The 21,373-nt window shown below is 31.9% G+C and overlaps 1 protein-coding gene across 3 annotated transcripts; it reads left to right on the forward strand.

The window, feature by feature from the left end:
• Positions 1 to 1,481: 1,481 nt before the first annotated feature.
• Positions 1,482 to 19,578, forward strand: LOC130449461 (uncharacterized). Of its 3 annotated transcripts, none has more exons than XM_056787287.1 (7): positions 1,482 to 1,545; positions 1,936 to 2,074; positions 6,910 to 7,085; positions 9,542 to 10,299; positions 13,189 to 13,342; positions 13,921 to 14,276; positions 19,279 to 19,578. In XM_056787287.1, the coding sequence occupies exons 1-6, from the start codon at positions 1,506 to 1,508 to the stop codon at positions 14,238 to 14,240; spliced, it is 1,587 nt and encodes a 528-aa protein (XP_056643265.1). In that variant the 5' UTR covers positions 1,482 to 1,505; the 3' UTR covers positions 14,241 to 14,276; positions 19,279 to 19,578. The 3 variants fall into 3 exon arrangements, with proteins under 3 accessions (XP_056643265.1, XP_056643264.1, XP_056643266.1); XM_056787286.1 differs by having other exon boundaries at positions 13,921 to 14,174; XM_056787288.1 differs by lacking the exon at positions 1,482 to 1,545 and adding an exon at positions 1,596 to 1,711 and having other exon boundaries at positions 13,921 to 14,174.
• The last annotated feature ends 1,795 nt before the right edge of the window (positions 19,579 to 21,373 follow it).

Raw genomic sequence — 21,373 nt, forward strand, 5'->3', positions numbered from 1 at the left:
TTTTATCTATTTCTAATATATTCATTGTCAATAAAACGTAAGAATTTTGCCATAATATACGAGGATCGAAACTATTGAAGTAAACTGATAGTTTATTAATGTAAACACATGGGAGGAATAGATACAGAAACAGATATAAAAAAGTATGTGTACAAGTAAAAAAGATACTTAAAGGCCTCTAGGTATTAAAAAGATTTATTGATTATAATTTTTATAAGAGAAATATCTATTCAAATGTTTGCAATTTTTACTTATATCACTCAATTTGTGTTAAAACGTTGTTTCCAAACACCAATACGTACCAATAATTGCATTTGTGGACAACGGTAATGTGTAAACCATTTACTATCTTAAGAGCTTGGATAGTTTTAAGCTATACGTCTTCTTCCTCCTCGATGTTAAGCAAACATAAATTGCACAATTCAATGCAAATAATCGTTTTTCTCAAATACATATACCTAAATTATAATTGCTAATTACACAAATCATAAAAGTTTTTATATAGATCAATTCGTTCATCGTACCACAAATTGCAATTTCGAATAGATAGAAAGCTTTGTATTGATTCGACATTTTCATAAACTTAGCAAGTACACTTCGGTCATATGTATCTCCTCCATCACTTTGATAAACTGTGTATTATTTTCTCAAAAAGTATATAAGATTCCGTTTTCAATTTTGTTACTCATTTTCAAACGAAACACAACCTGAAACAACTGCATTTAGAAAAATCAATGCGAAGTAAATAGATTGTAAATTATTTTTCGTTTTAGTTTCTATGACATTATGAATTATTATTGATTGTTATTATTCTTTTCGGCTCGAAGGACCACAAAGATGGTTGGAAAATGACCGTGTTCTTCAACCACTTTACCCACACGCCTATTTATATCTAAGCGTGAGGAGCGCTGCACGTACTTGTTAACTGTACAGCACTTAGACTGTAGCAGTTGCTGATTTTTGGTAGCACAAAACGGTATTTTAGTATAAGGCTAAAAGACATACGCCACTATGAGTAATCTTTTATTTAGCAACTACTTTAGGTCGTAAAGCTACAGTAGTTGGTGCCTTTTGACTTCTGTCGATATAAATTGAGACACTTTCAGGATAAAAAGTTATAATAAAATATGACTACACTACACAAAATGTTAAACACAAAACTTGTCCTGCACCCAAATACAGTAAATAACACTTGAAACGTAAATTGAATAAAAGAACTATGTTAATTCATCAAGAGTAATTAATTTTACTTTTCATTTTTAAATGCACTGACAACTGATCATTCATTGGTTTGAGAATATAATTCTCTAACACATATAATATTCCAAAGTCTGAATACCAATAAAAATAATGGCGTGAATAATTTAAGGATAATTGATCTTTAATTTACTGGATCTATTTTAAGATCTTTGGCTATAACGCTTCGAAGACCTTAGTATCGACTTGTACTTTAATCTTCATAATTTTTTCTGAAATTTATCATCAGTTTATAGCTTGTATATAATATGATATTTGCACTATCTTGTTACATAATTTATAAATTAGGTAAATATTTATTAATATTCATTCGATGTATGGTAGTGTATGAACAGTTCAGCAAAACAATGTTGTTTAAGTTGTTTATTTCGATGTGAGGCGAATATCAATCATTAATATTGATCCTAGTGTAACAGACTAAATAATTTTCTTTTATTATATTCATTACATAATAGTATGTGTGCTCTGAATTAGAATTTAAACAAATTTCGACTTAATATTCACATATGTCTATCTATTAATGGCCATATTAGTACAATTTAATCATGATATTCATATAATTGACTTTTATCAAGTTTGCTTTCACAAAAAAACTAGTTTTTATCCAGAAATTTTTTCATATTTTGACATACTTTGACTAGAATATGTAGTCGTTTAACGTTTAATGTTTTGTTTCAGGATATAACATGGATGATAATGGAGCATATACTCAATCTATACTGAGAAGTTCCAGATTCTGGGTTCAAAAGGTTATGGTTCCCACTTTACTTTGTCTAGGGCTGATTGGTAATACGATAACAGTAATGGTACTTACAAGGTTAGCATTATTGGTATGTCTTAATAAGCTAAATACTCGTATAACTATAATATCGTGAAAAAATAATTAGACGTATATTATCATTTACAGCTGCTAGATAACATTTTTTCATTCATGTTGCCAAATTTACAAGTGAAAATTTCAGTTGATGGAATTTTTCATTAATTTTTTTTTCGAAAATCAGTGTTGATGTTTTATAACTTTATAATGATCATTAGCAAATTTCGAAATTAGACAGACAAGAAATTATCAAATAGTACACTTTTATACCATTGATTTTATTTATGTGTAAGGAAATTCAACGATTGTGTAATTATTTTAAAATTTTACTGAAGCTTTTGAGAATGTCAGGAATTCATTTATTTTCGCTTAATACAAATATGAGAGTTCTATTTGTACTACTGATAGTTTGGTGTTCACAAGCGACATATAGTTGTGTTAAAAATTAGAAAACAGGTATAAACAATGAAGTTTTTTCAAATTTCCATTAGGACTATCATTAACTATTGTATGAAGAAATGAAAGAAAATATTATTTTTATTTAATTTTTTTTTAAATACATTTTTTGCGAGATTTTTCGAAAACTTCATGTCTCAAAGAATAATAACTCTATCGTGAGAATTCATAGGACCTTTTTTATTTTTATTTCAAAAAAGAAAATAAAACAAATTTGTCCGGTGGGAAAATAACAATTCCTTGCAATTGTTCAAACAACTTCGGTTTAAACAATATGGCAAGGGGTTGTTTCATGGCAACATGCATTTATATCATCAGTAGGGCTATTTGAAGAGGATCGCATAGAAAAAGTGAGGTGGAATAGTTTTCGGTACTCATGGACTGATATAATTCGAGGGAGAGGTGATTGTGATCAATTGCTTAGTCGTTTTACTTTGTCCTATTTGAGATTTAATATACAATTTTGAGAATATAAAAGAATTTCAGTACAAGTGCAAGTTGGTGGAAGATTAAGACTACAAAATGTAGTCAGTGTAGGCAGTGAAATATTATATGAGATTTCAAAAAGAAAACATGCTAATATGTGTATTAAGAATTATTACAATACAAAGTTGAAAAAAATTTAAATAAGCCAGATTGAAAACCTTATTGAACGAATATAGGGAAAAACTAGCATATGGCACTAGACAGGGCCAAGCATTAATGGAAAAAGTAAATATGGAACGAACTAAATGAACTTGGAATTCAGGAGAAAAGATCATTATCATATACCGAACATGTTCGAGGGGATACAAATGTGGTAACCGATATAATTAAAGCATAACGCCAGCTTATTGGAAAATCTACATATTTCAATGTGAAGTATGTAAACTTGTGTTTATTTGCTGGAAAACAACTTTGGGATTCCCATTTTGTTAAGACAGTAGAATGGTTTGGGAAACTTAACTCTGTACAAAACACTACTTGAATATGCTTTTTAATAGAAAATCGAACAAGAAGAAGCACTTGTTGATGGCGTCTTGGCCTTCCACGACCTTCATGAGAACCAAAACAGAATCACTTTTTGTCACTGAATAGAATCTTATTCTAATATGCCTCTCAGTGCTGCTTTCACTCTACATCAGCTCAATCGTTCACGATGTATGTGTATTATTATTATTCAGAGTGTCATATACACAGCTACCTAAAGTTCTATTCTGTCTACGTTCTTTTTTTTTTCTTAGGCACTAGGGGTACTTAGTGTTTGCAGTTGATCTTTCTATTCCACTATGTTCAAACATAGTACCTACAATGCGAATGTAGATAGAGGTTTCGTCTCTATTGTTTTATATATGGTCCGGTAGCCGATTTCACCTAAACCCTTCAGGTCCATCCGCCCGTACTTTAGCAAGTCTGTCTGCTATTTTAGCTCGCTTCACGGTATGTTCTGAATGTTAGTATGGCCCTTCTCCGGAGCTCTGCTATATATCTTAGTTCTATACTACTACGACTGAGGAGGATCGAATGTGGCTTGCTATGTATAGGTAACTAAACATTTCTTAGCTACCAAGATGTCCAGATTTCATACTGCTAGATTTTTTCGTTATAACATTATTAGAATGTGACAAAATTCTACTCCAGTTACTTGAAGAATAATCAGCTGAATTTAACTTAATAGTTTTTGTAAGTGTAATTGTCAACATGCCAATGATTCAAGTAGTTGACGTAGAGTTTGTTTGCAATTAAAACTTTTTTGGCTCAAAATATCAATAGGCTATAATTATTCGCTTTTAATGAGAATCAAAACACTCGACAAAATATATATACGATGAATAGCAGATTGGATTTAAGGCTAGATATACAAAGCGAATCTCTAATAAATATAGGATTATATTTTTCCACCCGTGGAAAACGCTATTTATATCATGATGCATCAGAATATAAGCCGTGTAAAATTACTCAATTCGATTTTCGGATCACGTCGATTTCCGTTATTTCAAGTTTAACTCTCATTAATAATTACAATTTTCATTTCTATATTAAATTATTATTAATTTAATTTGGTAGTCTACAGTTGAACGTGCGTACATACGAAAATGCAGGTGAAACACCCAAAAGCTGTATCACACTCAGAAATGTGAAAATGTTAATGATCTCATATTGCAAACTTGATGAGTGACTTTTAGACAAATGGTTGCAGATAGTGGTTTCTCATATTATGTGCTAGCTACTTACTAGAAAAAACTTCTGGGATTTTCGTTTTATGCAGAGTAACCAAAAAAGTAATTTGCTGTCTCACATCACCTTATATATTATCCAAAATTGCGAAGAAAAATAATTTCACTTTCTCCAAACTTCACTGTACTACAGCCATTCGAAGTTATTTCCTCTTCTTAAGAAGTGTTGGATGGAAATCTAAAGACGTGAAACTCAAACTTGATCCTTATCAAAAGTCGAATTGAATACGATTCCTTCAATTAAAAAAATCCTCACTAGCTAACGAGAAAAACGGTACTGTTATATTATGCGCCGTACTCGGTTATTTTAAACATCAATAATGCCAGAGCTCAGTTAAAAAACTAGGAGAAGGTGCATTAATATCATATCAGGAAAATTTATATACATTTTTGGAAAATTTTAATGAATCTTAAGAATCATGAGACGGAGATGAAGAAAATTTTACAGATTCAGATGATCACCACTAGAGAAAGATATTTTGTTTTCGTTCACGTTGATCTATTGTATGGCTTTTTTACAGCAAGCTCATATTTTTCAATATTTTTTAACATGCAAGTCGATGATTTTGACACCAAAATCAAAATTCTTCAAACTTGATATATCAAACTGTAGAGTTCTTGATTTATTTGGAAAAATTACTGAATGCGTTCTTTATTTGGAAACGTTCCGTAGGAGAGAAAATATTGAGAAAGACTCATACTCCCATTACAGAAGTTCCTTAGCAAAGTTATAAATCAGAATATATCAATAATTCTCAGTCGAGTAGCTTTGAAAAAGAGCAGATTTATGTTCACAAAATATACTTCCGACACCTCTTTTCCAAAAAGTGTGGGATATGAGAATAATACTGTCACCTTCACCATACTCTAATTTGAAGTTGTTTGAAACGAGATGTGACAAGTAGACATTTCAAATTCTTGCCAATACAATTATACGGTTCAGTTTTCTAACATTTTCTTTACTTGCTGAATGATTAAAAAATAAACTATAGTTTGCTTCCAGCTGCTATCAATACCTCGTACCATTACAACTAATGCAGAGGTTACTACTTGGGAATTGTTTGTATTTTTTCCTTCTTGAAAACTTATTATGTTGTCTTGGGATATGTCATAAAAAATGTGATTTCAAGCTAATTCCATCCAAACAAGTAATGCAGTATTACCCATTTTCTAGTGAAACGGTTCAAAGTACTTTTTGATGACAACCTGTATATTGTGGAAATTTGCTGAATGACTGAGGTCTCAGAAAATATATGGTCAATGCAAGTTGCTTTAATCCGTCCGTGTACCTGCATCCCCTAGATGATTTATTAAGTGAATATAATCCCAATCTTATAAGTGAAGTTTGAATTTCAAACTTCGGTTCAAACTACAGATACCGTTTTTTCACGTTTTATAGGTGGCTTTTACTAACAAACTTTGGCTTAAACTTTATCGGCGGCCTGGGTGTAGTTTAAATTTTAGTTTAACATGAAACGGAGGATCCCAACCTAACTTTTTAAAATTGTTTACACTTTTACAATACTAGAAAGGATATTGGTAGAGTTATTGAAGATTTGCAGTTTACTTTTGATGAACTTGACGATTATGGTGAAGAAATTATTAAATTATCCTACATATTTTTTAAATTTGTTGTGGTTCTATAAAAAACATAACCGTTTTTGTTATTTTCTCAAGTCAAAAGTTTTGTCATTGTGTCCATCATAAATGCTTCCCCTTTAACGTGGCCTACATGTTTATTAGTGTAATAAAGCACCAAAAAGTTGCAACACCAACAATTTAATATGTATATTTCAATTGTGGCCAATAATGGGAGGTTTCTCAAATGATTCATTTAATTTTAAACATTGAACACATTGATATCAAATATTCGTTCTCAATTTTGGTTTTTACTTATGTGGTCTAGGCCTATTCGCAAGATTTAGACTAAAACTACAAGACCAAGTTTACTCATCACTTATTATAATATATGACAATATAGTGAAGAATCCGACCAGAAGATTGTGATTCAAAACTTATCTTTCTGTATATAAATTCTTAAAAATGATTATTCACATCAAATTATTTGAAATCATCCTTTTCTATGTTACATGGTCTCAGAAATTATAGTACAATTTTTTTGAATGAATAGTTAATTGAAATATATTATATATTTCTCTTCAGACGGAGAATGAGGAGTTCCACTAACATATACTTATCTGCACTTGCCGTTGCCGATATAATTCATCTTATCTTCGGATTTCTGTTATCGTTCGAACATTATGCTAATATTCATGACAGAAAATATGAACTTTACTGGAGATTTTATGGATTAACGCACTGGCTATGTGATGCAGCGAGTAAGTATGTAAACCAGAGTCATTAAAAAAATAATTAACAACTTATGAGTATCACATACAAATATATAATTCAAACCACGTTAATTACGAGAATGTTCAATTGTCTTTTCAAATTTATCCTGAAATCAGATCCAGAAATTTTTAGTTGTGATTCCATAAACAATATTTTGACCTTTCCATGGAAAAAAATTACAAATAAAATATACACCATATTTCTGGGCAATTCGGAGGAAGTATCATCTTATTCTCTAAAAACTTGTGAAGTGAAAACAAAAGCTGAATGTTCTGATATTCTGAATGTAACACTTACTTTTATATTCAAAAATAAGGGTCTTCATCGAAGTTATAATTGTTTGAAATCTACAAGTTATTGTGAGATTCTGCACATTAATGTATAGATTCATGTATTTTGAACTAATAGATTCGCAATATTAGTTTCACGCCACGAACAAATTCTTTACTCTTGTATGAGTATTAGTCATTTCATGTGTTAAGTGAGCATCGGTTAATTCATGAGTTCAAATTATAAAATATAAAAAGGTTTTTTATGTCCTGTATTATGATGTAGATAATGGTGACAAATTTCTGAGTATTGCTGAACTCGAAGTTAAATTTGAACGAGATAAGTTTTGATGCAATATTGAAATCAGGAGAGCACGGTTTTGTAGGTTTGGTGGATGCAAATAATGAAGCAGAACCCGGGGAAACTGGAAACAGAAGATTGAAAAATGAAGCTGGTGAAGAGGTTGTAGTTAGTACTACTAGTGGTGAAAAACCAGGAGGAAAAAGAAAACTAACAGAAGTTGCACCAAAATGGTTAAAGAAAAATCCTATTTATATCAAATATATATTTTAGATTAAAACATATCCTGTTTGGCCCTTTAGTTAATGGTATATACCCATAAAAGCATTAATAATAACAAGACGCTCAAATATATAGATTACAAGCAGGTGGCGCTGATGTCTCTAGCTCCCTATAACCGCGCATCTGATTTTCTATAGAAATTTGCAGAAAACTAAAGCCTTCAGAAATCAAGCTTAGCTGGTTTCCTTACATGATGTTTACTATGGGTAACTTGCAGATCTAAGTGGTGGAAAAGATACGGATCTTATCAGTCTTATAATCAGGTTGAGGTCCTTCATTGAATGATAGAGCATCCAGCACAATTAAGTGAGCTGATTGTGCCGGTTTGCAGACTTCAACGTCATCAGAAGGTGTAGCAACATCAATATTAAATGAGAACACTCTTTGTGGCAAACTTTAGGTGTAGTACTTGAGTATTTCCATCTACTCTCCAGACTTAACGGCCAATTCAATCTCATCATGCCGTCAAATTCCACCAAGATAATCTTGCCAACTTTCACAGGCTCCTTTTTGTGGGTCCAGATCAAACACCCAAGGTGCTCGGATCCGAAGCACACAGTCACTAACGATACCATAATCTTTGATTGAGATTACTCCTCTCAATAACGTTTCCTCTGCCTGAATATCTTTCCAAGCAGAAATAGCGTCACAAGTATGTGGTCTCGATTGTTCTTTGAAACGTGACGGGAAGGGCATTCTTCCAATGCCAATTTTCACACATTTTCAGCAGTGGAGTGTCCTTTAACGCAAAGGTCTCCGTTTATTGCAACTTTTGTGAGCAAATTTTTTCATGAAGACGACCATTCATATGAATTAAAACAAATAATTTGAGAGCCAACTGTTATCTACGCTTCCAGTCAGAAAGAAATTGTGGATTTTCTCCTCTCTGACACGACTTCTTTTTCTAAATATATAAAATAAGGATAGGGCCAGTCTATTTCAGCCTTGTGTAGCCACGATGCGCCTTCTCACCATCATGATTCCAGGAGCTGTTCGATGTTGCAACCTTTAAAAAAAAGATCTGCTGGGTTGAATATTTCAAGGACCTGATTTCGGATGAAAACACTTTTCTTGGAGTGAACTCCAATCACTACACCAAAATCTCGAGTCACGGTATTGTTGGACGAATTTTGGCTTTCATCATTCACATATTAGCTTGCATAAGGTTAAGTATCACTTGCGTCTAAAAATAATTGCAGGGAACGGTTGTGATTTCCACCCATACATCGATTTACAGCCATTCTTGCAAAAGGTGGCATTATTAGAGAGCTCCTCGAAAGGTTTTCATCGTTACAGGTTGACACTCACTGACTAACAGAACCCAATTGGATCACAGATCTTTTGACCCTTGGAATACACACGTTATTGTGAAAATTAATTTGCATGCAATATTCAAGCGTACGTGGCGAGTTTCTGGTTCACAATAATTTCTAAAATTTTGAAAAAACAAATACCTTTTGCTTTCATTCTGCCTCAAATAAGCCTTCCTTGTGATTTTCATTTCTTCTAACCATTTTTGTGCAAAAATTTAATTCTTTATATGAACTAGTAATGAAAAAACAATTCTAAGTTTAATTTGCTTTCATTTCAGGTGCAACATCGGCTTGGTTAGCAGTTTCATTCACTGTAGAAAGATACATAGCCGTATGCCATCCTGTGAAGGGGAAAGCGATCTGTACTGAACGAAGAGCTAAAAGTGTTATTGTAATTGTATATATCTTCTGTATTTTAACAACAATTTCGACAACATTCGAATATCAACTTACGTTCGACGATTTGTGTATAAAAGAATGTCCTCTCAAAGAATTCAATGATAGTAATGTGAAGTTTGATGATGTCAGTAATGTGACTGATTTAGAGCCTACGAACTTAAATTCGAGTACTAATTCTATTTCAGAACCGAATGATTTGAACGAATATGAAAAGCACATAAAAAGACAATTGAAAAAGATTTTAGCGAATTGCACGAATCATCCTCATATAATATTCATGCCTATATATCCTCAAGTTTTAAATTCAACCCAAGAGGTACAAAAATACTCAAAGTTCGTAGAAACGCAAATAGGGCATTTATTCAAAAATGAAAATGAAAATATCGGTGGAAATGAGACCAAACAAGAAGAGCACCGGATTATTCCCAAAAAAACCTATTGCTGTGAGGAGCGTTTAAGAATCGATGTAGAAAATACGGAATTGGGGAAAAGTAAAACTTATCAAGATTTCATTTATTGGTACAGTGCGCTATTTTTCGCTATAATACCTTTAATATTAATAGCCACTTTCAATTGCTTTTTGATAAGAACTGTATATTTATCACAGAAGATCAGAAGAGTAATGACAAACTCACAGGTTTGTTTTTCATCAATTGCATAAATATGTCAAGCTTTCACTGCTTTTTAATAAAATCTGTATAATTATCGCAGAAGATGAGAAGAGTTATGACAAACACACAGGTTTGTTTCCAATTCATTGCATGCTTAATTGGTTTTCATTGAAAATTATCTGATGAGCATAATTATATTTATATCAAGTTTCTCGGTGTGTAATTTTTTATGATAGGTACATTTGGTAACCGCGAAAATTGATATTTACGTTCTCACCTGCAAGTTTCACAAGTTTTTACTATTGCAAGCGATTTTTTGACTTTTTTGACTGCTTTTTGGAGATTTCTAATTATCACCATATCTGTAGATGAATGAGAATGTGTTAAATCAAATCTGTCGGACACATTCAAACAAATTATGAAAAAAAAATCCACTTTTCAAGAAGTCTAATAACACTGGTCGACAAAAAAAATTGTAGTAGCACAAAAATGAATAGCATATTGTGATAAAATGGACCTATACAAATACGAAAATATAAAAAAAAAATAATTGTAACACGTAAGGTTTTTATGTTACATTTATAGATAGAACCATATTCATGGGTGAAATATTTAATGTTTTTCAAATCGTTTATATTGACGATATTTATACTGTACATTTAATAAACATGCCTCATATCAATTAAAAACAAAAAATTTAATCAATAAATATTAATTAGCTCTACTTTTATGAGGGGTTGCACTTTCTCTTTTTAAAAATCAACAGTAATCACCCGTCATAGCCGAATCCCATAGTCCTCGATTCCGAATTTCCATTGTTCTAATATCTTGGTGGTACCTTTCACTCTGCTCATCACTGACAGGTTGATAAAGACATGTATTGGAGTGGTTTATTGAACATATTCACAATATTGCCTTGAAGCCACGAATCGACTATTCGTTGGTTATTTGGTTGGTTATTGATTCATAATTTTTGCTAATTGAAATTATTGAAAATGACTTTCTCACATCTCAAGCTAACGAAAATGTAATTTTGTTGGAATTTGACAGAATAAGCCGATTGGGTGATAAACAGAGTGAGATTTATGTATGGAATGCCTCAATTATCTCGGAAACGGCTTTTGCAAACTTTTTCCGAAAAAATAATGAACTCTGTTATTTCAAATGGATTACTCTGTAATATTTTTAGCTTTTCGAAATCCTTAACAAATACTTATTATTTTTCATCAATGTTTTCTATACCTAAATGCCATGATTTTGGAGTTATAGCTATATTTACGTTATCTCCGCTGAAGTTAAAATAATAACATCGTTTATATAAAAAAAAACGAATTGATATTTTAATGATATGGTGATAGTAGTAAAAGTCAACAAGAAACATGTGATATCCTTAATAATTCATATCCTAACCGAAACCCCATCTACTATCAATAAATTAGTAAAAAAGTTTAACGAAACGATTAAAAGATTTATCCAAGTCACGGCGCAGAAAAAATGCATAATCTTTAGATGTTTGTGTCCTGTTAGAAGACGATCAAAACTTAAGTACTAGACAAATATCCAGGAAACTTGATATTTCGCAAACATTCGTAATGAAAATTTTACGTTATGATGAATTCCATCCATTCAAAGTAACGTTAGTAAATAATTTTCAGATGATGATTTTGCTAGACATGAAAAGTTTGCAGAGCTAATGATGGAAAAATGTTACAAAAAAAAACGATCCAAATGTTTTAAGTAATGTTATGTTTTGCGATGACCCCACTTTTTGTATCAATAGAAACGTAAATCGTCATAATTGTAGATACAGATAACAATCCTCGTTGGATGCGCGAATTCCACACCCAATATCCCGAAAAACTGAATGTTTGGGCTAGAATACGACAAAATAATTAGTTCCTTTTACCATTGTGGGTAACTTAAATGGTCCGGCGTATTTAGATTTATTGGAAATTAGTATTATACTTAAGTTGACTCGGATATTTCCTAATTCAAGTAATTAATTTCAATTACATTTAAAAAAAGGTCCATTATTAGAAATTTTCAGACAATAACAATATCCCAAAACGATAGATTAGATAGTATAAAGAATATTATATGAAAAATAATCAGTATTTCTCAAGGATTTCTAAAAACAAAAAATTTATAGTGATCTATTTGAAATAACAAAGTTCATTATTTTTCCGGAAAAGGAAAAGATTTGACAAGAATATAGATGCAACTATAATACCGGCCGTATCACAAGACCCTTGCGTTCAAAAATTTATAAAAATCATACAAGCCGTTTCCGAGATAATTGAAGCATTCCAAACATAAAACTCAGTCTATATGCCAATTTATTATTGCACACGTCCAAATTTTCACATTCATTATTTTCATAAGAACATTCTACGTAAAAACTTAAAATTGTCACGGACTGATAAGGACTGTGAAACTATCCAAACAGTTGTTAAAGGCATAGTTAATTCACAACTAGTCTTTTGAACGATTCTCTAAACGCTCTCGTGGTCATTTTCTACACTTTCTTTCACAAAGACAACTGATACTTTCAAACTGTTGAAATCATCTACGGATTAGGACCATAACCGAAATTAATAAGGCACACATGTTATTCTCATCTACTGACCATTGATTATGTTTTAAGCTCATGTTTAGTTGAATGATATAAAATTGATTTCGTTTCTTTCGAGTAGATCATATAAATGTTATTGGTTGTGGAGTCTTCTTGGTGTCAGTTGAAATAATGACTCGATAGACAGCATAAATCATATTCAGCCGACGGGCTGGAATATTGTACCATATTCTATATCTTACATTAAGCAAAATTAAATTAATCTATTTTATTCATATCTTCAGAGGATATTCGATTCATAATTAATGTTTTAATGTTTGAACTTTATTTTTTCGTATTTTAGGATAATGTTACATCGACACAGGAGAAGAGAATAACCATAATGTTGATAGGCATTGTTTTCACCGTTCTAATATGTACAATTCCAACAGCTGTTCATTTGATTTATTATCACTTCAATGAACCAGTGAATGAAAGAGAGAGAAATATACGTTTAAGTGAGTATTATTCAACATTCTATAGAATTATTTTCTTATTATATTATCGAGTTACAAATAAGGCTACCAGTTATAATTATTCTTAAAATTATATCGAGGTTTCTTAGCTCTTACTTAACTAACAACCCTCGTACAATTTGTGGCAAACATTCTTATAAAGTGTCGTATTGGGAAGAATTGTTCTTATTTCGAAAAATCAATATGCCTCCAACTTTGAAAGGAGGTTTCGTTTGAATTTGAGTTCAGTATTATTATTTCCACGTGAAATAATAAGTATCTCATATATCTGTCATTATTCTCCCGATATATATATTGGAAATTACTCTACCAAATAATCTACTCATAATTTGTTGGGTGGATATATAGGGCTCTCCTAAATTCATGAGACCATAAACAAAAGGAGATTGCCATATAAAATCGCGATGGGCCTTTCCTGTAACAAAAGGTGTTAAGTGAAATTGAGTTCTGAATCTTACAGTTTTTTCGGATAACAAAAAGACATATCTGGAATATTAGGATTTTAATTATTCTCAAAAAAAAAAATAAATCTGACATTTGATAACTATTTCAAAAATCAGTTTTAGGAAATTTCTGTAACTTCATGGTGATGATGAATGCACCTTGCAATTTCTTAATTTATTGCTTATTAAGCAAGAAGTTTCGAGTAACCTTCAAAAAGATGTTTTGGGAATATAGAAGAGGAAAACAAATTGATATAGATACAGTATTGTTAAGTTCGTCGAAAGGCAGAAATTCCAAAAAATTTAATGTTTACAAACATGGTGTCATGAAAAAAATGGCAAGCGAGTATCGTACTCCAAGAAATTTGGAGGTAACTATATATTACTTTAATAAAGGAAAGTACGTGAATACATATACAGTATGCGTGAAGGTGTAATGGCTATTTTTTCTACTACATCTAAATTTATAATGGGTAATATTTTTCACTTCACTAGTTTTTGTTTTATTATATTATAGACTTGCATGGAATAAAAACGAACTGTTCCGTCATATTTTACTACTGCTTGTAATTTCTAAACAATATGAATATACGGTTTTCACTAAATTGTCATATGCTGTATTATTTTTCAAATATATGCGAATTTCTGTTACTTATGTTATAATTGTGCTACCATGTGAAACATAACAGGTAAATATAAACGAGTTGGATGTAAGCCTTATAGATGTTAGCACTCGCTAGCAAATTAACCCATAGAATGTAAAAAATATTCTGATTGCTAATAAAAAACTTGTAATGAGAAAAAGCTTTTCCTAAAATAAGTTAATCACGTTCAAAATCTGCACACTCTATTTAAAGCCGGTACCAACGTTGGACGCTGGTAGCATCGTATGGTCGAAGTGCACATGTCATTTGAAGAATGTTCTGCTTCCAACGTTGGCATTGGAACGTTCGTTGGCCAAAAAAGTCGGCTTTTTTGACCTACTTAACATTGGAACCAAAGCTTGTACAACTACACACACTTCTTTTCCTCTTGCTCGTTATGTGTTTTGTATGAAAAAAAAGTTACCAGCATCATCCAGTTTAATTTGAAACAATTCGTATCTGTTGTATGATGCTCATCACTTTTTTGTCACGTTTTCATTTCTTCAGGTTAAATTCCAGCCTTCGTCCAATCTTCAGCCAACGTTAGAAAGTGAATGTTGGTGCAACCGTTGGACGCATCGTATAGTACCGGTTTAATGGCAACATTCTCATTCAGTATATAATATGATACAAGTAACTACTTAATAAGAAATTGCTACATAAAGATATCCTACTTATTCCTGCATTCTGTTTAAATAGGTTATCAAACGTAAGCTGATCCCTTATTGTATCCTAATTGAATCCATTTCGATTTTTTTGAAAAACGTAAATTCCAAAAAAAGCATTATTTACGAAAATGAATTCTTTGCACAGATAGAATATTCTAATTAATCCCACTCATTAAAACAGCGCCAAATAAAAATCTAAATCTTTTAATTCCAAAGGTTGTTTATAAACAAACATCACGAATCGTCTGATGTAGAATCATTATTTTTATTTTAATGGATTGTATCACATTTTTTTATTCTGATTTTACGTTTGCCTTTATCAAATGCACCGAATAAATATGAAATACTTTGTAGGTGATTTTAGAAGGGTGTGACCTCGTTTTTTGCGCAATCCGTCAATTTTTTTGTAATTTTTCATTTCGGTTAAAAAAATTTTTCAATCTTCTATGTTATGGTTTGAATCTCATTTCATAATTTTTTTGTATTCATTTTCTTAGTGTTATGAAGTTAGCAGAAATGACAAGACACTTTTTATTCGAATAAAAAAGTTACACAACAGTGCCAAATTAAGTTTAATATCATTAAAACGCAAGAAAATGTTGTAGCTTTTTATGAATGTATCAAATGATTAGTTTCATAGATGATATTATTTTTTCTATAAACATCATAATATTAGCGCATATTCCAAATGACCATTTTTCCATTTTATTACGTTATCCCACCACCATGCATGAAATAGTGTCCGCAACTTATACATCAGCACAATTATGGGAGCTAACAATATCTCAATGAAGTAAATAATTTTTGTTTTTCACTGGTTTTTTATCCTTGGAACTATCAGAACATGAAAGAATGAATTTTCGAATCTGGATATTACAAAGCTCCCTATTAATGATGACAGAGAACGTAATAGTTAAAAATGACGAGATAAGGTCATGTTATCACATAATTATCAACGGCAAGTCACCCCTATTTCCAAATGTATTGAAAATACATACAATCATTAAGAAATGTCGCCAAAATCATACACATCGACGACAAATTTGTCGCCCAAAATATTTTTAAAAAAACCTATGTTTTATATTTACTGTGCTGTTTTTGCATAAAAGAATTTATATATGCCGTAAAAATATGTATAAAAGTGTGTGTAGCATGGATATGTTAATTTTTTTACTTTTGTCTACCACGTTATATTTTTGGATTACTAAATCATAACTTAGGTGGTCCTTTTGGACCACTAAATTTTCATTGCCGGTGTGAACCCTATTTGTGTTCATAGTAGTTTTGGCGACTGGATCAATAAAAGCAAATCTATGATGAATTAAATTTGTAGTAGATACTAAAATTTGAAACTCTGGGAGTTGTTAATAATCTAACGTTTTCTTGAGTCTCTCCAAAATAACTATTTCTGTAGGTTCGGGTGATTTTTAAACTTTTTAACATTTGATAACAGGGGTCAAAACATGATGATAAAATCGACGACTAATATGACCTAACACCGAAGTTTTGTGAAAACATAGATACGGAAAGTAACCAATAGCGAAACAATTTGTTTTAGTAACATAAGTACATTCTGTACAAATTGAAACCTGAATACACTGAGTGTGAAGTATTGAAGTACGTAAATTTAATGATTTATGAAAGACTTTCAGTTTTTCACTGCAGGGACTCTGTTTCTTATCCTTCTACTTATTATACCTCAAATATCCTCAATTTCATTATAGACTAAGGAATAGGCATTCATTGCATTTGTTCCCACGTCATTTACACAAAGAGACATGTGATGGCGAGCAATATCGTGCATGAGCAAAAAGGCTTTTCCGATTAAAGGAATGAATAGCACGACTTGTTGATGCAAAATATCTTCTTATACTTCCAACGCATCAGCGATCACCATTAAATCTGTGCGTGCAACCAAATAAACCCCTATCCAGAACATTAGTGAACCACCAAAAAAGTCAGTGAGAGTGAAGTTGATTTGCTCGCTCTATTCTTCTCTTTGACGATATAGCCCTCTTTTTTATCAACTACTTTAAATTGTATCTAATCTGTAAACAGAACGTTAGCCCATAAGGCATTATTCCATTTATCAAATAGTCTGGCGAAGTTGAAAATAGCGATCGTTGGAGCTATTCTGCGTGAAATCGCAATACATTATACTATCACCCCTCGCCCCAAATAGATGAATTCTGCCAATGTATATACATAGTTCGCTCACTGGATGTAAACTAGTGATAGAATCTTCCAAGTATGGTTTAGAGATGGTTAAAGATTAGATTTAGCAAGGAATAATGCTTAAGTACTGCGATAATACTGACTAATGGAGTTATCATAATTTAAAGTCTTTTGCTATCATGCTAAACATCGTTCCAAAGAAATGTTTTCGCCCAAAATATTTTGGTAATCTTGACTATTTTTTTAACTCAACTGCGCTTCATCCCAGCTCCCAATTATTTTGATCTTTGAAATATAACTGCCTGGTATTTCGATAGGATACCAATGTATGTTATAACCTTCGCATATATTTGCAAAAGGATACAGCAAAATTATTTTCAATAAATTGTTTGCTTTACTATAAGTAATTCCTAGAAAAATTAGTTTGTGCCTTTTAGTTTTCTGTTCGTTTTTCAGTAACTCATTTATAATGTTTGGTTATACCTTATACAGTATTCCATTCATTGAATATTCAGTTTTTATTTTAATAGTTGTAAAACAAGTGTAATGTTTGAGTTGATTGTTAGGGATTTTATGTTTCCCATGTAGAATTATGGTCACTTTTGAAAATCGTGGATTGACTACTCAAGTCAGTAGCACTATCCCGTTTCATCTAATGGTTGAAATATTTATTGAAAACCGAGTTCGCAGCTTTTAACGAAACAAGATATGAATAGATGCATTGTTGAACATACTTGATGTCTCTGCTATTACTTAATTGCATGCTTAATGTAACTATAAATGGAAAAATATTTCTCTCATGTTTGTCTACTTCACTACATTGCACCTACAAGGCAGTCCATGTACGTGGCATGTTTTTAAAATAAGTTCTGCTCTAAAATAGAAAAAACGGGTAAATATTCACCAATAATAATTTATTCATTTAAAACACCATGTTTCCCTTTTCTATATAATTTTTATTATTATTATGGTATCATGTATTAGCTTTTGTAATCTTTAATCAAAGGAGGTATTCGTTTTATTGAATAACCATTTCATTAAGGTCGTCTCAATTATCGACATTATCATTATGTCTGTACCCCCGTCTTCAAGGACAAAAACAAGTAATAGTCGCTCAGTACTGTGATGGGGGGGGTCCAATATTTCCCAGCAAAAATATGTGATAAGGCTTTGTGTTAGATTTTCCTGGAGCACTACCACTGAGCAAGGAGACAACCACACTAAGCGGCATGTCTTATTTTGGATGGCGCATTGGAGCTTTGTCTTGGAGTTTTGTTTTGGAGTTTGGAGTACACCCTTCCTGTCTCAAAATACAGTAAACATGATTATCGGAGTAGAAACTATTTCTTTGAATTTCACTTTGCCAGGGGATAATGATTGCTGACATTCATTTCCGGAATAACGTAAGCTACCCATGATTCGTTGCCTGCGTGGACTCTTGGGCTATAAATGGTAACGTCGCCCTAATAGATTGTATGTACTTTTCTTACTAAAGCCAGTAAAATATATCCTGGTGAAGTCGATCGTAGCTCATAAACAACTTAGTTTAGTAAGTTGGAATTTCTGGAATCCTTGGCGATATACATTCTGAACACACTGTTTACACCACCACTACACCAACACTCACAATTACACTGTCTGACGTGCGCTCCGATAACCAATTTATCGTCTTTCAACACTGAAGGTAAACTAAAATCTAAAAACTTGACTTACCTATTTTATACCAAATTTGGAAATCGATGGATTAATTTCTTAGGTTATAGAGTGACCACACAATGGAACACCGAGCCAGAATAATTATAAAACAGGAGAAATATTTGACCTAAAACATAAGACATGTTTTACGTAGCATCTTATTACAATAAATAGTTGAACGATATTTCTTTATAAAATAAATCTACCTGTGCGTTGATTTATCAAATTGTAGTTCATTACAAAATTTGCTGAGAAAGGTGAAGGCTTTATTGATAAGGGTTTTTATTTTTTAGGCACATAGCTTAACTAGTATACCACGATCCAAATCTATGATGGCGAGACCAATAGGAAAAGCTAAATCATGTGATTTGAATATTTAGATACTACAATAAGGTACACAGATGTTGACGATTCTCAACATCATAAATACCTATAATATAGGACTTGAAATTTGATGTATATAGATGTAACCTACCTCATACCAAATTCTGATCAATATTCCTCAATTTTTAAGAACAATTGTGATTTATGTGATGGAAAAATTTAATGAAATTTGACGAATAAATGCTAATAAAATTATTTCAAACAACTTATATAGAAACTGTGTTAATGTCCTTCTCTATTTCATAGAAATTAATCTTCTATTGATTATAGTACAGGCAAAATAGGATTGAATCCGAAATTGAATTAGGCGCTTCTGATTTTCTAGATTCTCAGATGTTTTTGGTTACTGCATAAGCCTAGCAACTCTTAACAAAATTACGGACAAGGGTTTTTGAAATTTTGGAACTTGTAGCTCAAGAAAATTTTGAAATTCGAATAACTCGAAAACTAAGAGGAATTTGTAAAAAACTGCACGAACAGAAAATTTACAGAATAAAATTTTCTACAAAAAAGATGTTAAGTCATTTTTCCGTTGGAGCCACTTGTTCTGAGTACGTCTTCCTTAACGCCGAAAGCCGGAGCATCCGCTCGCGTATTCCCGCCAGTGCGAATTCAAGCCAATTTACGTTCCAGGCGCATATGGAAACTGTTCTAACTCTTGGATAACTACTTCGTTTTCAAAAATCAAAATTCATGATGATGGTTAAGATCTCTATTTTGTACTCGGGTAAGCTAGCACACGAAAATCTTGTTTCAATGAATATATATCATCACTCGCTGTATAAACAAGCAAATCCAACGAAAGATTTGTCCTTCGTGATATTATCAATATTTTCGTGTATATAACATACATGGACTACTTGGTTTTAAATGAACTAACTTTTAGAAAACGCGATCATGAATAATATTTTCGTTCTCGGTTGATTATTATTTCAATATTCACAGACTTCTTAATATTTTCTCTTTCACAAAAATGTGAGTACTTATTTTGTGCTCTACACTTTTCGCTCCGGCACTTTTTTTTCGAATTCTACGTAGTTTTCGAGTTATTCGTGATTCAAAATATTTTTGAACGATTAAACTCATTTAAAATGGAAATTTTGAGGTTAAGGAAAAACTGAAACCTTTTTTGTATAGAACGATCTACACTACATTTTTTGTCCCGGCAGTTTGTGTCCGAATCCTCATAGTTATCCGCAATTGAAAATGTTTTTGAGTACATGAACCCATTTTACGGTAAAAATTATAAGGTTAGGAAAAAATGATTGGAGACCAATCTTATGAATTTTGTGCTGTACATTTCTTGTTTCAGTAATTTTTTTTTTTTCGAATTCCTCGTAGTTTTCGAGTTGTCGAGACTTATTCAGTATCCCAAAATCTCTCAGAATCTAGAAAATCGAAACCGCCCAATTTAATTCTAGGTTTAATCACAAAATCGCCTATATTAGTCAAATTTGAAGGTGAAATGCAATATTTTGAAAGATAAACATCGTAATAACTCGGGGTGGAGAGCTTTATTATTCAAATATTGTGATAAAATAATGCCTTCCACCAACATCTTATCTACTTCCTCATTTATTATTTGCTATATCCGTGGGTTATGAGATCGGTAACGTTGCTTTTTCGGTTCAGAATTTGACAGACGGATCCTGTGCTCGATTAACGGAGTTACCCCTTGAATATTCTCAAGTAACGGTAATTACTCCTGCATAAACTTTTGCAAACGGTATCAGTGAACCAACCCTATGGGAAAGCACGGTGCGGGCTGAGTTTCGTTTATTACGGGACGGCGGTTCACCGAGATTTGTCGACTTCTTAGATCCAGATTAAATTGCCTTCTTCGAAGTATATATATCCTTTCCAATTATCATATCGGAGGAAAGTCCACAAATATGTCCAAAACTTTCCTGGAATCGGTCTTCTTCCATTTGTATTTGTACGTTATATATCTCGGGGACAGTATCAGTTTGGCCATTGGCCATGCGGGCGGAACTTTTCGGGTTG

The sequence above is a fragment of the Diorhabda sublineata genome, chromosome 10, assembly GCF_026230105.1.
Source record: "Diorhabda sublineata isolate icDioSubl1.1 chromosome 10, icDioSubl1.1, whole genome shotgun sequence".
Lineage (NCBI taxonomy): Eukaryota > Metazoa > Arthropoda > Insecta > Coleoptera > Chrysomelidae > Diorhabda > Diorhabda sublineata.

What these genes read in the sequence shown, in the direction of transcription:
- LOC130449461 (XM_056787286.1), top strand. Translation starts at nt 1,506, where the DNA reads ATGATATTTGCACTATCTTGTTACATAATTTATAAATTAG. An exon ending in CTGGCTATGTGATGCAGCGA is followed by an intron (nt 7,086 to 9,541) that starts GTAAGTATGTAA and finishes CTTTCATTTCAG; the next exon opens with GTGCAACATCGGCTTGGTTA. An exon ending in GAGTAATGACAAACTCACAG is followed by an intron (nt 10,300 to 13,188) that starts GTTTGTTTTTCA and finishes TTCGTATTTTAG; the next exon opens with GATAATGTTACATCGACACA.